At 47.7% G+C, this 14,695-nt stretch overlaps 1 protein-coding gene across 18 annotated transcripts in view; it reads left to right on the top strand.

Moving 5' to 3' along the window:
* Positions 1-14,695, top strand: part of mycbp2 (MYC binding protein 2) — a 78,613-nt gene that overhangs the window by 32,666 nt on the left and 31,252 nt on the right. For 17 of the 18 annotated variants that reach the window (XM_079733263.1, XM_079733261.1, XM_079733268.1 and 14 more), the window contains 17 exons: positions 473-598; positions 781-908; positions 1,138-1,229; positions 1,379-1,513; positions 1,804-1,887; positions 2,289-2,385; positions 2,978-3,170; positions 5,606-5,880; positions 6,394-6,615; positions 7,098-7,289; positions 9,792-9,998; positions 10,323-10,460; positions 10,905-11,083; positions 11,389-11,531; positions 12,029-12,129; positions 13,087-13,305; positions 13,682-13,904. In XM_079733263.1, the coding sequence (XP_079589389.1) occupies positions 473-598; positions 781-908; positions 1,138-1,229; positions 1,379-1,513; positions 1,804-1,887; positions 2,289-2,385; positions 2,978-3,170; positions 5,606-5,880; positions 6,394-6,615; positions 7,098-7,289; positions 9,792-9,998; positions 10,323-10,460; positions 10,905-11,083; positions 11,389-11,531; positions 12,029-12,129; positions 13,087-13,305; positions 13,682-13,904 (2,754 nt within the window). The remainder of the gene's footprint in view (positions 1-472; positions 599-780; positions 909-1,137; positions 1,230-1,378; positions 1,514-1,803; positions 1,888-2,288; positions 2,386-2,977; positions 3,171-5,605; positions 5,881-6,393; positions 6,616-7,097; positions 7,290-9,791; positions 9,999-10,322; positions 10,461-10,904; positions 11,084-11,388; positions 11,532-12,028; positions 12,130-13,086; positions 13,306-13,681; positions 13,905-14,695) is intronic. The other variant, XM_079733274.1, reaches the window with a different exon arrangement.

The following is a 14,695-nucleotide window of genomic DNA, read 5'->3' as shown; positions in this document are numbered from 1 at the left end:
CGTTCAACACCGTGTACATGTAATGCAGTCCCCGGGCATCATGGTAGTTTCAGCTACATTAAGTGTTCGATTTTGATTTGAAATTGATATTAATCTACCGAAAGTAGAGCTTGGCTAGTTCGTTTTTCTTATTAACAAACAGGTAATCAAAATAGTTTCTCTCTCGATTATTGAAAGAACCGACAAATGTCTGCGTAACCTCCTCATCAATCTTTACAGGCAAGGCATTTTAAAGCCCTGGTCATGCCAATTTCAAGGGCACATTGCGTTCGCTTTTTTGGGCAAAATACCCCGAGGCCACGGTCATGTCTGACCTTGTTAGTGTGTGGGTGTTGGTGCCGTGCTGTTGAATTGCCTCGTGTTTCTTATGAAAACAATGACTGTCCCTTCTCTTGACCACACACTTATAAAGGGATCTGTCTGTACTGTATTGAATGACGTTTGTTGAGAGCGGGTTGTGTCTGTGCTGTAGGCTGCCTGGACACCTTGGCCGCCATGCAGGAGCTGAAGATGGGCGTGGCCAGTGCGGAGGAGGAGACCCAAGCCGTGATGAAGGTTTACTCCAAGGAGGACTACAGCGTGGTTAACCGCTTCGAGAGTGAGCCCCCCCCCCTTTTCACCTGGAACACAACACACACTATGTACTACACCATAACCCCACGCTAAAAGAATCCCGCTGTTATGCTGGATTCTCCACCCACATCTAGTGGGCGGGACTGTGTCCGTAGCTTGCGTCTGATTGGAGGATCTCACTCGGCTTGTTTCTGTGATTGGTGGCAGGTCACGGAGGGGGCTGGGGCTACTCCGCCCACTCAGTGGAGGCCATCCGCTTCTGTGCGGATGCAGACACCCTGCTGGGGGGCCTGGGGCTGTTCGGGGGCCGCGGGGAGTACACGGCCAAGATCAAGGTGAGGTCCCGCACGCCGCTGGCTCTGTGTCGACCTGGTGAACTTGGGGGAGACTCCAGTGTTTAAATTCCCTATCATTGACCAAACCCACTTCTTATGCTATACTCTTGCATATTTCATTTAACCACAAATGTTCATGTGTGGCAATAACGATTGATCTCAGGACTAAAAAATATGGACTCTAGTACAAAAAAAGTCTGTGCGTGTGTGCGTGTGTGCGCGTGCGCAGCTGTTTGAGCTGGGCCCAGACGGGGGCGACCACGAGACGGACGGGGACCTCCTGGCCGAGACGGACGTGCTGGCCTACGACTGTGCTGCCAGGTCATTAACAACCCCAGCTCTCCTCATAACACACACACACAGCCGCGTATCCGGCCCCATTCCCCCTCTCTAGCATCCTGCACACAAGCCCTCCATCGATCGTCTGTGTCGACTGACCACATGTCCCCCCCCCCGTCCCCCCCCCTCAGGGAGAAGTACGCCATGATGTTTGACGAGCCGGTGCTGCTGCAGCTGGGCTGGTGGTACGTGGCCTGGGCGCGCGTCTCGGGGCCCAGCAGCGACTGCGGCTCCCACGGACAGGCGACCATCACCACCGACGACGGGTAACACGGACGCACTTAAACGTGTATCATGAGGGTCGCTGCGAAAGGCTTCGGGGGGGTGAACTGTTTATGTTGGCTCAGTGTGTATCGTGTCTGTTCACAACGTTGTTGAACCGCTGTTTTTACTTTGTGCGAGTGCAACACATGAGCCTTTAAATGGATGTGACTCCTTCCAAGTGTTGTGGAAGGGTATTCACGGTGATGTCGTTTAAGTAATTACAGGCGTTCTTCTTTTGTTTTGTCCAGGCTTGAGTAACAGAAAGTGTTGTTTGTGGGTTTTTTTTGTCCAGCGTGGTGTTTCAGTTCAAGAGCTCCAAGAAGTCGAACAACGGCACAGACGTGAACGCTGGGCAGATCCCTCAGCTGCTCTACAGGCGAGTGTCCTCCTGACGTCCTGCTCTACACATCTAGACAAGAGGCACAGAAGGACCTTAAGATGAGGCTAAAAGAGTTTATGAAGAAGAAATTTCACAAAGTTCCTAATAAATTACTTTTCATTTTCAACACGTGAAAATCTCAATCGCACGACAAAAGAAAGGCTAATTGTTTTCTTAAATTGAAGATTTAGGATTTGAAGAAATCTAAGATGTTATTTTTCTTATTTAAGTTATTTTTCTGAAGTAATAACTCTGAATATTTCTGTGAATAGCAATTTATCTTTCCGAGTCCATGTCAAGAAAAATATAATCATGTGAATCTGGCCGCAGGAATTGGTCTACTATCTTGTCTTTGCAGTCTGCTGTTTTGATTGATGTTGTTACAATCAATTCACCAGGCTTCCCTCAAACGACGGCACCGCTTCCAAAGGAAAGCAGCAAACCAGTGAGCCAGTGCACATCCTGAAGCGCTCCTTCGCTCGCACCGTGTCTGTGGTGAGAGAGCACTCTTCCCCTCCGTCTCTGCCTCGTCAACCTTGTGTTTTGGGATTGTTGTTTTGAACGTCCTGGTGTCATGTTGTCCGCCATACTGGAGCTCTGTATTGGTCTCTTCATTTATGAATACTGTACTACGCTATAACCTTGCATGAGACCACAAGAGAACAACCTTGCCTAAACCAACAAATTAAATATTTAGAATGTCTTGGACAATCGATTTTTAAAAACAAAACAGAAAATGTCACCACTATATTGAGGCTTACATTTATTTTTTTTTCACAACCACCGAACCTATCCACTCTTCGTTAGTTCTGCACAGCCTTTATGTTTACATGCAACTGCGTGGTTAAAAAAAACAACAACTCTTAAATATTGATTCTCATGTGTCGTGGAGTTTCCTTTTTGCACGATAACTGGAGCTTCCCACCTTCCACTTCTACTTTACAAAAAAGAAGAAGAGGAATGAATAACAATTGTACCCGTTCTTTTGAACATGCATTTCTAAATAACAACACAAATATAAAATATCTAAAAATATAAAATGTGTACATTGAATCCCATGTGTCCGTATCGTCCCTAACCCGCCCAGGAGTGCTTCGACTCCCTGCTGAGCGTGCTGCACTGGAGCTGGACCACGCTGGTGCTGGGTGTAGAGGAGCTGCGCGGGCTGAAGGGCTTCCAGTACACCGCCACCCTGCTGGACCTGGAGCGGCTGCGCTTCGTGGGCACCTGCTGCCTGCGCCTGCTGCGCGTCTACATCTGCGAGATCTTCCCCATCTCAGGTGAGGCCACGACGGAGGGAAATCTAGAGCGATGACTGCTGCTGCCCAGAGGTGGGTAGAGTAGCCGAAAATTGTACTCAAGTAAAAGTACTGTTACTCTGAAACTATAAATACTCAAGTAGAAGTAAAAGTATTCATAAAAATAATTGTTCAAGTAAGAGTAAAAAAGTCTACTCAAGTACAAGTACTGAGTTTTTCCGGATTTGTTTTTTAGCAACACAAATGGAACAAAATAGACACAAACAAAATATAAAACAGCAATGTTCAAATAAAGATATGTTAAATAACATCCTTTTAAATAAAACAATTAATAAGGTCTTTAAAAATAAAACAAACTTGCAAAATTAAATACATCAACCTTTAAATAAAATTATCGAAACCTGCTGGCAAACTCACTTAACGTATGAAACTACAGAGGCTGAAAAAAAGAGACCACTCAGACTCTCACACACCCAGACTCAGGGCATGCAAAGTGAGTACAGGGAGAACAGGAATGGTGTGTCACAGAAGAACAGTGTCTCTGTGGTTGTGAGTGTTTGTGTCAATGTGATTGTGTCTGATGAGTGTGTGTGAGTTTGTTTGATTGTTACTGTGTGAGAAGTTGTGGTTGTCTCTCCCGTTTCTTCCATTTTCTCGACTCACCCAGATAGTCGCTAAAATCTGTGTGTTCTGCTCCTGTGAACATAGCACGGCACAGCCGCGGACACAACATTGGCGCGGAAATGGAGCCATTAGACAAGTGTTTTTTTGTCTATTAAAAATGTACTTGTCATGTGACTCAAGTGGCTGCATTTGATTGGCAAGATCATTATCTGATAAAAAGTGATTTTTTTATTATTATTATTATTGTTATGTCAGGTTTTTATTGGTTGGTCACGTGATAAAAATGTTGGCTGAAGACGTCCCTCAGGAAGAGCAATGGATCTCGCATGTAATAAAAAAAAAAGAAAGTAACGACCGTCACGTAGCCAAATGGAACGGCGTAAAAGTACTGTTCTTTCTTCAAATATATACCCAAGTAAAAGTATGTTGCAATAAATCTACTCCTAAAAATACAATTTATCCAAAAAGTTACTCAAGTATTAGTGTGTGTAACTGTACACACACTAATACTAAATGTAGCGCGTTACTACCCACCTCTGCTGCTGCCTGGCCTGTGGGATAGTGTAGAGGGGTGTTGTGTGAATCCACAAGGTTGTGGAACACAAGGTTGTGGATTCGCACACTGATGTTCGAAACCACAACCTCAACAATCCGAATGCAGTCTTCCCCTCTGATGAGTGACGACCTGGAAAATGTATACACATCTCTGCTTTCTGGTGTAGTATTGTTTTAGATTTGTAGGTATAAATTCATATGTTAAGTTTTTGACGAATGCTGTTTATGTTGGGGGATTGGTTAGCTACCAGCTAGCAGCAGATTCATATCTTTTTCATCAGCCAGCTCAGACCATGGTTGTTGGTCCTGGTTGGGTCGGAGACGTGTTGTGGTGTGGCATTAACATGCGTCGGGCTGGTCACTTGCCCCCCAAGTGACCAGCCCCCGCTTCTATGCTCGAAATGGAAATAACCATCTACCACACTGTAGATGGTTATTTGCATTTCAAGCAGAGACGGTGTTGATTCAACCCCATCGCTGCAATGTTTGCATATTGGCTTTTTGTTAAATATCCAAACACCAGCCCGGCGCTCCCCTTCGATCCCATCAAACAAGCAGGCCGAGAAATTCCGCTGATCCGCAGACTTTAATTCTCTACAGAGTGTGAGCATGTTTGAACATTGTTACTGCAGACTTTGAGGCAGGGCAGGCATAGGCCCTACTTCCTCATACTCCATCCCTTTCAGATGTGATGAGGTTTTATTTGTAGAGGGATTATAATGTCCTTGTTTGTATTTCTGCCTTGATCTGCAGCTTTGACAATTTAGTATCAAGCTTTTATTCAAAGGGACTTACTGTGCAAACTGCTGTACATTTAATTACAAAGTAGGAACAGGAGATGCCTTCAGTGAGACTAGAAACAAAACTTTTTTTAGATTGGTATTCAAGGCCACTAGAGCACACTATCCTCACACACACACACACACACACACACACACACACACACACACACACACACACACACACACACACACACACACACACACACACACACACACATATACATATATATATATATATATATATATATATATATATATATATATATATACACACACACACACGTTTGTTGGTCCTGTACATCAGAACGACGTAACCACAGACCCCGCGGGCGCGCTTCATAAGCCGATTGTTAGCGTGTCGCACCCCCCTTAAATGCTGAGTGCACAAACTGAAAACTAGAAATGTCACCGGCCGTGTGTGCACCAGCCGTGCCCTTCACCAACGGTGCAGCCCCGCGACCGTCATGCTAACTGCCTCCCCCTCCATGCATGCAGCCACCACCAAGGCGGTGGTGGACGAGTCCAGCCGGCTGGCGGAGTGCGTGGGCAAGACGCGCAGCCTGCTGAAGAAGATCCTGTCGGAGGGCACCGACAACTGCCTGACCAAGCTGGACAACGACCCTCAGGGCTACCTGTCCCAGCCGCTCACGCTGCTGGAGGCAGTGCTGCAGGAGTGCCACAACACCTTCACCGCCTGCTTCCACTCCTTCTACCCCACGCCCGCGCTGCAGTGGGCCTGCCTCTGCGACCTGCTCAACTGCCTGGACCAGGTGGGCGGCCTCGGGGCGACGGGTGGTTGGTCGTCATCAGCAGGGATTGATCTCCGTCAGGGGCTCGTTGTGGTATAGTGATGCATTAAATGGAGAATGGGTGGTGAATACCTCGGCGTAGAACTACGGCAAGACAAAAAGATTTTGGGAAGAGATGTAGAGAAATATGCAAATGTAGAAACAAATGAAATGTACTTATGCATAAATTATATGTGACTATAAATGGGCTTTATCGCAGGGATATTGCACATACAATTGAATTATGAAAAATGCACTTCTCCCCACAGCTATTATAATATTGTAAGTAAAAATGAAATGAAACAAGAGAACTTAAGCAAAAAACACTGTCCTATAAGGGCCGTGTGTAGAGAAGCGTGAAAGAAGGAAATGGTGGTGCCCTCCTTTTGGTAGAAGAGAAAAAAACGAAAAAAGAAACATCATTAAATAACACTGCAATTAATTTTTTTTCTTATTGTGGCAATAAAAAAGAGAACCTCTCCCCCCTTCCCACAGGACATCGCGGAGGCCAACTTCCGCACGTCCAGCAGCCGCCTGCTGGCGGCGGTCATGTCGGCCCTGTGCAACACGTCGGTCAAGCTGACCTCCATCCTGCCCATCGCCTACGACGGCGAGGTGCTGCTGCGCTCGCTGGTCAAGCAGGTGAGCACCGAGAACGACTCTGCGCTCGCTCACCGCTTCCCCCTGCTGGTGGCCCACATGGAGAAGCTCAGCCACGTGAGTTCCCCCCCGCACTCACACCAGCAGTATTGATTCATTGGGTTGCTTCTGTGGGATGACGTTGTGGTGGAGTGCTTCTGTGTTGTTAGGGGAGGGGAGGGCCTGAGGTAGGGAGCGGGTTGCTGTTAGTTAGCTGTTTTAGCTATTGGGTGTCCGTGTGTTACATCACTTTCTGCATGATATGACGACTTATATTATATAAAGATAGTTGGTGCATTGGAATTGGAAAAAGTAAGGGTAATCTACGAGGATGCAATAATATATATATAATTAATATAGTGCTAATTATATATGCAAAAAAGTTAAGCAGCAAAGGTAACTTGAGGTGTAAACTAAAACAAAGTGTATAGTTGACTGAGTGAATGGATCCTTACGACTGCCACCCACCACAGGTAGAATCACTGTGCTAGATGTGTCTGAGGGAGATGTGTTTCCGTCCTCGTGGTTGACCCCGTCTGTTGGATTTCCTCCGTGCCCAGACTGAGGAGAACCTGATGGGCATGACCAGCTTCAGGGAGGTCCTGGAGAAGATGCTGGTGATCGTGGTCCTGCCAGTGAGGAAGAGTCTGAGGAAGGAGGTGGAGCTGTTCTCGCCTCACCTGGTCTCCAACACCTGTGGCCTGCTGGCCTCCATCGTCTCTGAGCTCACCGCCTCCGCTCTGGGCTCAGAGGTAAAATTAGTGTGTGTGTGTGTGTGTGTGTGAGACATGTTGAATCCGTCTGTGCTATGTTCTGGTAAACTAGTTTCATACATGATCAACCTCCGTTATCACATTCAGATCCATTAATGGACCACAATTGAATTCAACCACCCAGAGTCCAATCTGTCCTCTACCATGTTGGTCCATGATGTAACACAGACATCGTTCCACTCCTCGTTCCACTTCCTGATCCGTCCCTCCTCCTTCTCCACCTGCCGGCGTTTTGCTGTTGGCTAGTTCGGTCTCTGTAAACTCCAGCCCATGTCTTGTCAGCAGCCGCTGTTTTTCCAGGTTGCCAAGGCAACAAGATCAAAGGGTAGAACATTACATAAACTGGTTTGGGTGGACGCTGAGTCATCTGGAATGTGCCTGTGTTGAGATGGCGGGGGGGGGGGGCATATCTGTATTTTCTTTTTTTTGCTCTCCGATTCATTTATCACTCCTTCTTTTCATTGGCTCGGCTGCAGGTGCTGCAGTCTGGACATTCTGTTCCTATTGCCATGGTTACTGCCATAGGCGTGTTGTCTTGACGACTGCCTTCCGACATTTTTATTTTTACCTATTTTCAGCCAGGAGAGCACCTAGATGTGCTGTCCTCTAACCTTGTTATGGCTGTGTCCTTTGGCTGAGCTTTAGTCCAGAATGGACAGAGAGCCAATGGTGACCCACTGCACCCTCTGTATGTTGTTTATATCTGCGTCAAGGACACTGGCACTACACACTTGGATCTCACCCATTCACCAGGGCAATAAAATAACTGTTTATGTTGTTTTGGTACTCAAGGCAGCTTTTAATTAAAAGGAGGAACTATATGATTTCATTCCTCATCCCCTTTTTCATTTTCTTTAAAGAAACGATGTAATAATAAAGTTCTTTTTTTTTTCATTGTACATTTTAAAATGCATACACAATACATTGACTACGGTGATGATGTCAGTGTTTCCCATACATAGACCAATGTGTGGCCCAGCGCCACAGAATCAACACCGAGCGCCACAAATTTATTCTACTTTTTTTTTTTTAAAGCGATTTTGAAGTATAAATATCATTACGTTCGTTCATCTCCGCATAGCACTCTTTCTCCCTGTCATTCTCATTCACACACGCACACAGAGACAAGCGCGCATACATGCCAATGGTGAGCGGGTACCACTTATTAGATAAACCCGGGTATCACTGATACATGCACACGCACTCACCGCGGATTCGCCCGCTCCTTCTCTCAACGCGCCTACAAAGGCAAACCCGAAGCAGTGGGACATTTGAGATTAATGTGAAATGCGGTTATAGTTCACATATATTACGGTGTTAGACCCCCAGGCCGTTCTGCCGGCGATTTTAATTCGTTCTGCAGCAGAGGCTGGAGATCGGGAAGATCGGGAGGTCTCCCGGTGGGCCGGTGTTACACAGAATCGTGCGACCCACCGAAGAGTGTGACCCCAGGGGGCGGGTCTTTCCTTTCTTGATGCAAACGTTAATTCTAAATAGCATTTGACACCGTAGCCTATAATAGGAAATGCTCAAAGGTAAATCAACTAATCAAATACTGACTGTAGCTTTTTATGGGGAAAGAAGCAACGGTGTGGACCGTACTAAACGCCTAATCCATTGTATGGGTCTTTTAAATGCTAATCAAATCAAATCTATTTATAAAGCACATTTAATAACAAGGTGAGGGGTGTGGGGAGATCTTATGTTTTATTTATGTTTTGTTATAATGCACAACGTTTTTTCGACTTCATTCCTGCCTACTTCAAACTCGTGCTGCGTGCATGTTGCAGAAAACGTGCATCAGCGCCCCCTGGGGTCACACTTTTCGGTGGGTCGCAGAATTCGGCAGTAGGGCCGAGATCGTTTGTTGGCCTGTGGCATGTGCCACCGCGACCACTGACATACCATGGCATATGCCGTTCAGGAACGGCATATGCCGTTTAGGATCGGTAACTGCCATTCAGGTGGAACGGCATGCCGTTTAGGAACGGTAACTGCCGTTCAGGTGGAACGGCATGCCGTTTAGGAACAGTAACTGCCGTTCAGGTGGAACGGCAGTGTTCCTAAACGCTATGCCGTTCCACCTGAACGGCAGTTATCGATCCTCAACGGCATATGCCGATCCTCAACGGCATATGCCGATCCTCAACGGCATATGCCGTTACTCAACGGCATATGCGAGTCCTGAATGGCATATGCCGTTCCTGAACGGCATATGCCATGGTATGTCAGTGGTCGCGGTGGCACATGCCACAGGCCAATAAACGATCTCGGCGTCTCTCGAATTCGGTGTAACACCGGTCCACTTTGAAATGTATTTTGTGCGCGATTACGCGAAGGAGCAATCGCGAAATGCCCCCCTCCCCGGCTGGACTACTTGTCCAACCCAGTCCACGTCCTAACCCCCCCCCCCCCCAGATGTATTGTATGGATATTACAACCACTGGCTCTAAAGCTGCCTGTGTCTGTGCCCGCCACCAGGTGGACGGGCTGAACTCCCTGCATTCGGTGAAGGCCACGCCCAACCGCTTCACCAAGACCAGCCAGGGCCGCAGCTGGAACACGGGCAACGGCTCGCCTGACGCCATCTGCATGACGGTGGATAAGCCCGGCGTGGTGCTGGTGGGCTTCTGCGTCTACGGCGGCGGGGGCATCCACGAGTACGAACTGGAGGTGCTCGCCGATGACGTAAGTAGCCCTGAATATTTAAAGGGTTTTAAACGAACATAAAAAGCAGAGGGCGCAAGATATGGAGGGCAAAATTAGTCCACTGGCTTGAGCGACAGCACAGACAAGGCAAAATAATGACTTTTTTTCTTTACCCATCTTGATGTTCTCAAGGCACAAATTTACATTTATATTCAAGCGGTTTTGGCTTGATCATGAATCTTCCTTTAGTTCAGATCAGTGGGTGTCCATGGAGACAGTAAATCCGAAATGTTCTGTCCTAAAAGTGAATATATTAGTGTGTCTTGTATAAAACCCCTCCCTGTCCCGGCCCCTCCCCTCCAGGCCCAGACAGAGCACCCCGGGGACTCGGCCCACTCCCACCGCTGGACGTCCCTAGAGCTGGTGAAGGGGACGTACAGCACAGACGACTCGCCCAGCGACATCTCGGAGATCCGCCTGGACAAGGCCGTGCCACTCAAGGTGCGCTCGTCTGTCTGGCCGCCTGCTCGCCCGTCTTGTTTGCCTGTGTGTTCTCAATGGAGACCCCTCTCTCGGGGGAAGGATAGTGCAGAGGCCAACGTGTTTAAAGGGTCATGTCGAAAGATACTGGGTTTGATCCCTGTGATGTTTATCAGTCTACCCGTAGGCATTACTGAGCTGTATAGATAACACTCCTTGCCCGGTCAATGACCGATGCAAAGGCACTACAACCGAGTTTATTCCCGGGGCGCTACAATGTGTCACAGCCCATGCCTCCTAGCATAGGATCGGTTAAATGTAGAGAGTACATTTCCCCACAGGGATTAATAAAGTATATCTTCGTCCTTCTAGACACCGAACCTAACTACTCCATAATGATCACATCAAGTTAACACATCTGGTTTGTTTTAACGTTTCTCTCCCTCGTTCCTCGTGCCACACCAGGAGGGGGTCAAGTACGCCGTGCGCCTGCGTAACTACGGCAGCCGCACGGCCAACGGCGACGGCGGCATGACGACGGTGCAGTGCTCCGACGGCGTGGCCTTCACCTTCAGCACCTGCAGCCTGAGCAGCAACGGCACCAACCAGACCCGCGGACAGATCCCCCAGATCCTCTACTACAGGTGCAGTACATGTACACAGGAGCCTGGCATTCTGTCTGTCTCTCTGTGTCCCTCTCTATGCATCTTTTCCATCCTCCTCTCTGTCTCCGTCTTATCTTTCTCAATCTTACTCTCTGTCCCCATCTTACTCTCCATCTTTCTCTCAATGGCTGTCGCTCATTCTTGGACTCTCTGTCTCTAGTCAGTGTCTGTCTCTCTGTCTTATGTCTAAATCATGACCTCCCATTTTGTTGATGTTGTTGTCCTCATATGTATGTCTATCTATCTATATACACAAATATTGAGTGTGCGCCCTCTGTCTGCAGGAGTGAGTATGACGGGGACCTCCAGTCTCAGCTGCTGAGCAAGGCCAACGAGGAGGACAAGAACTGCAGCCGCGCCCTCTCTGTGGTCAGCGCCGTGGTGCGCGCCGCCAAGGACCTGCTGCAGCGGGCCTTTGCTGTGGACGGTAAGGGCAGGATGTCCCGCCCCCATAAGCCCCATGTCCATGTCAACAAGCTCCGAAAAGGGCCTAGCACTCAGGGACGAGCGACAGCGCTATGCTAGGCAATGTTATGCTAGGCTAGGCAATGCTACGCTCCAAGATCCAAGCCCAGCCAGGCAGAGTACCATGCTCAGAGAAGCCCGTTTGAAAATAAGCGATTGAATACACTGTTCATTTATTAATGATTCATAAATATGCAGCTATACTAAGAGAAAAACAAATAGTTGGCGTTTCGGAGTATCCCGAACTCTTAAACTTGAGACACGCCCTGCCTGGGGATCAGCTGCCGACAATGCCTTGTCAGCACAGCCTAGTGCCTCGACAGGCCGTAGCTAACGCCCCTCCTAGCTCTGGGGATGATGCCCAGGCTCATCATGGACATGGGGCTTCATGCATGAATCTGTTGGCTGGTTCGTTGGTTGGTCTGGTTCTGAGGCTGAATCTTTCCTCCTCCTCTCCAGCGGAAGACATCCCTGAGCTGCTGAGCTCCTCCAGCCTGTTCTCCATGCTGCTGCCCCTCATCCTGGCCTACATCGGCCCTGTGGCCGCGTCCGTGCCCAAGGTAAGGCCTCCCACATGCTGGGAACGTCAGATAGACTGTCAAGCCATGTCACCCATTGGTTTACACAGGACAGTTCTGGGGTGTCTTTCTTGCCTTCTATGGAGCGTCACCATTGCTTCTGGTTTTTGTAACAATCGGAAGGAGAGATACAAATTTAGTAGTAATATAGGGCGGGAACTGAAGGCCTGCCTCGCCCTTACTTATGGCTTAAACTCAATGATATTTAAACCTTAATTACTATTTAAGTAAGGGATAATGTATAGAACGCCGGTCATTATCTGGAAAATAAGCCCCAATAGGGCGAACAGGACACCAACGCGCAACGGAGGTGTCTTGCTTCGCCCTGAAGGGGCTTATTTTCGATAATGACCGGCGACGTTCTATACATTATCCCACTTATTACACGGCTACTTGCCCAAACGAAAAAATAACTTCACATGGTGTGTCTTTTTACAATTTATTTGTAACCAGCATTCGTAGTGTTGATCAGCAGAGAAATAGTCTGCCAAAGACGTTTGCTTAGCAACCGAAGACGCTGGGCTTGACAAGTTACCGGAATACTTGCGGAGCGATACCAAAGACGTAATTGGAGGCAAAAAGTCCTTTGTTTTCCTTGACAGTGGTCAATTATACTTTGCAATGGTGAATTATCTAATAGAATCCACTGCCGGAAGTTGTGAAGAGGCCATGCAAGTGAACGGAGCGTTCCACGGCATTGAGAAGACCTGTGTAATAATCGCTTGTAATTGTCAGCCAGAATCTTGTAAAATAGATAACATGAAGATTAACAAGCCACGGTGATCGTAAACGAACCGAGAAAAAAAAAGATTTGTGTTTCATAACTAGAATAAATTTCTTCCCGTTGACTAAGAATGAGGCAGGCGACTTCAGTGAGAATGTAATGTAGGTCAACCTTAAAAAGGCATTTATATCCGTGTTCCTTCCTCCTTCTCCAAGGCTGCCGTGGAGGTCTTCGGCCTGGTCCAGGATCTGCTGCCTTCAGTCGCCGCTCTCAACAAGAAATATGCCCCGCCCACCTTTAATCCCAACCAATCGACGGACAGCACCACAGGCAACCAGCCTGAGCAGGGCCTCTCTGCCTGCACCACCTCCAGCAACTACTCTGTGATCGAGAGCGACCACCCGTACAAGCAAGCTGGGGTCACACAGTACAAGGTAAAGATCTGTCTCTTTTGTTATTTGTTAATAACTCAAATTTGGTGAAACCTGTATCAATTAAGATCAATAAATCTAAAATAAATGTGTGGCCCAATATATTTCCCAAAATGTACTTTTAAAATTTCATCTTTTTGCCAGAAAATCTACAGCTCAAGCTATTGTTTTAAATGTTAACCCTGCATTTTTGTACCTGCCAGATGGTAGAATGGTCAAATCCATTAGCCTAGTTTGGGGCCCGGTCTGACTTTTGGCCCTGATCCCAAGTACTGAAATGAAAAAAAAAGCTAAAAGCTAAATCTGATTTCATGTTCAACTTATTTCCTTTGCTCTTGCCTATCCCTCCCTCCCTCCCTCCCTCCCTCCCTCCCTCCAGGTGTCTTTCCCAGAATGCATCCGCTGGACCAGCATCGAGTTCGACCCCCAGTGCGGCACGGCCCAGCCCGAGGACGTGCTGCGCCTCTTCATCCCAAGCCGCACCCTGCACCTCTCCAGCCTGGCCGCCAAGCCGCTGGCCCAGGACACCATCAACACCTGGATCGAGCTCAGGAAGTTCTCCGGTGCCACCGGCTGGCCCACCACCGTTCTGGTGCTGCCTGGTAAGCTGATACATGGCGGGGGGGGATTCTATTGTACCTTCAGTTTTATAGACTGATCCATGGAAATCATGCATAACTTATTCCTTCAGCGTATAGACTGATCCATTGGGGGAGTCCATTAATCCTTCAGCGTGTAGACTGATCCATTGGGGGAGTCCATTAGTCCTTCAGCGTGTAGACTGATCCATTGGGGGAGTCCATTAATCCTTCAGCGTGTAGACTGATCCATTGGGGGAGTCCATTAATCCTTCAGCGTGTAGACTGATCCATTGGGGGAGTCCATTAATCCTTCAGCGTGTAGACTGATCCATTGGGGGAGTCCATTAATCCTTCAGCGTGTAGACTGATCCATTGGGGGAGTCCATTAATCCTTCAGCGTGTAGACTGATCCATTGGGGGAGTCCATTAATCCTTCAGCGTATAGACTGATCCATTGGGGGAGTCCATTAATCCTTCAGCGTGTAGACTGATCTATTGGGGGAGTCCATTAATCCTTCAGCGTGTAGACTGATCCATTGGGGGAGTCCATTAATCCTTCAGCGTATAGACTGATCCATTGGGGGAGTCCATTAATCCTTCAGCGTGTAGACTGATCCATTGGGGGAGTCCATTAATCCTTCAGCGTATAGACTGATCCATGGGAATCACGCATAACTTATTCCTTCAGCGTATAGACAGCTGGGAATAAACATTTTTCCTAATGAGTTGTGTCATGCTGCATATTTATTTAAAGTAAAAACCCTTCATGCGTAATTAAAGAACTTAATCAGACTAACATTCTAATCTGACTT

The sequence above is a fragment of the Pollachius pollachius genome, assembly GCF_949987615.1.
Source record: "Pollachius pollachius genome assembly, chromosome: 3".
Classification (NCBI taxonomy): Eukaryota; Metazoa; Chordata; class Actinopteri; order Gadiformes; family Gadidae; genus Pollachius; species Pollachius pollachius.
Note: the sequence above shows the minus strand (reverse complement) of the source record. Positions and strands in the feature narration are given on the sequence as shown.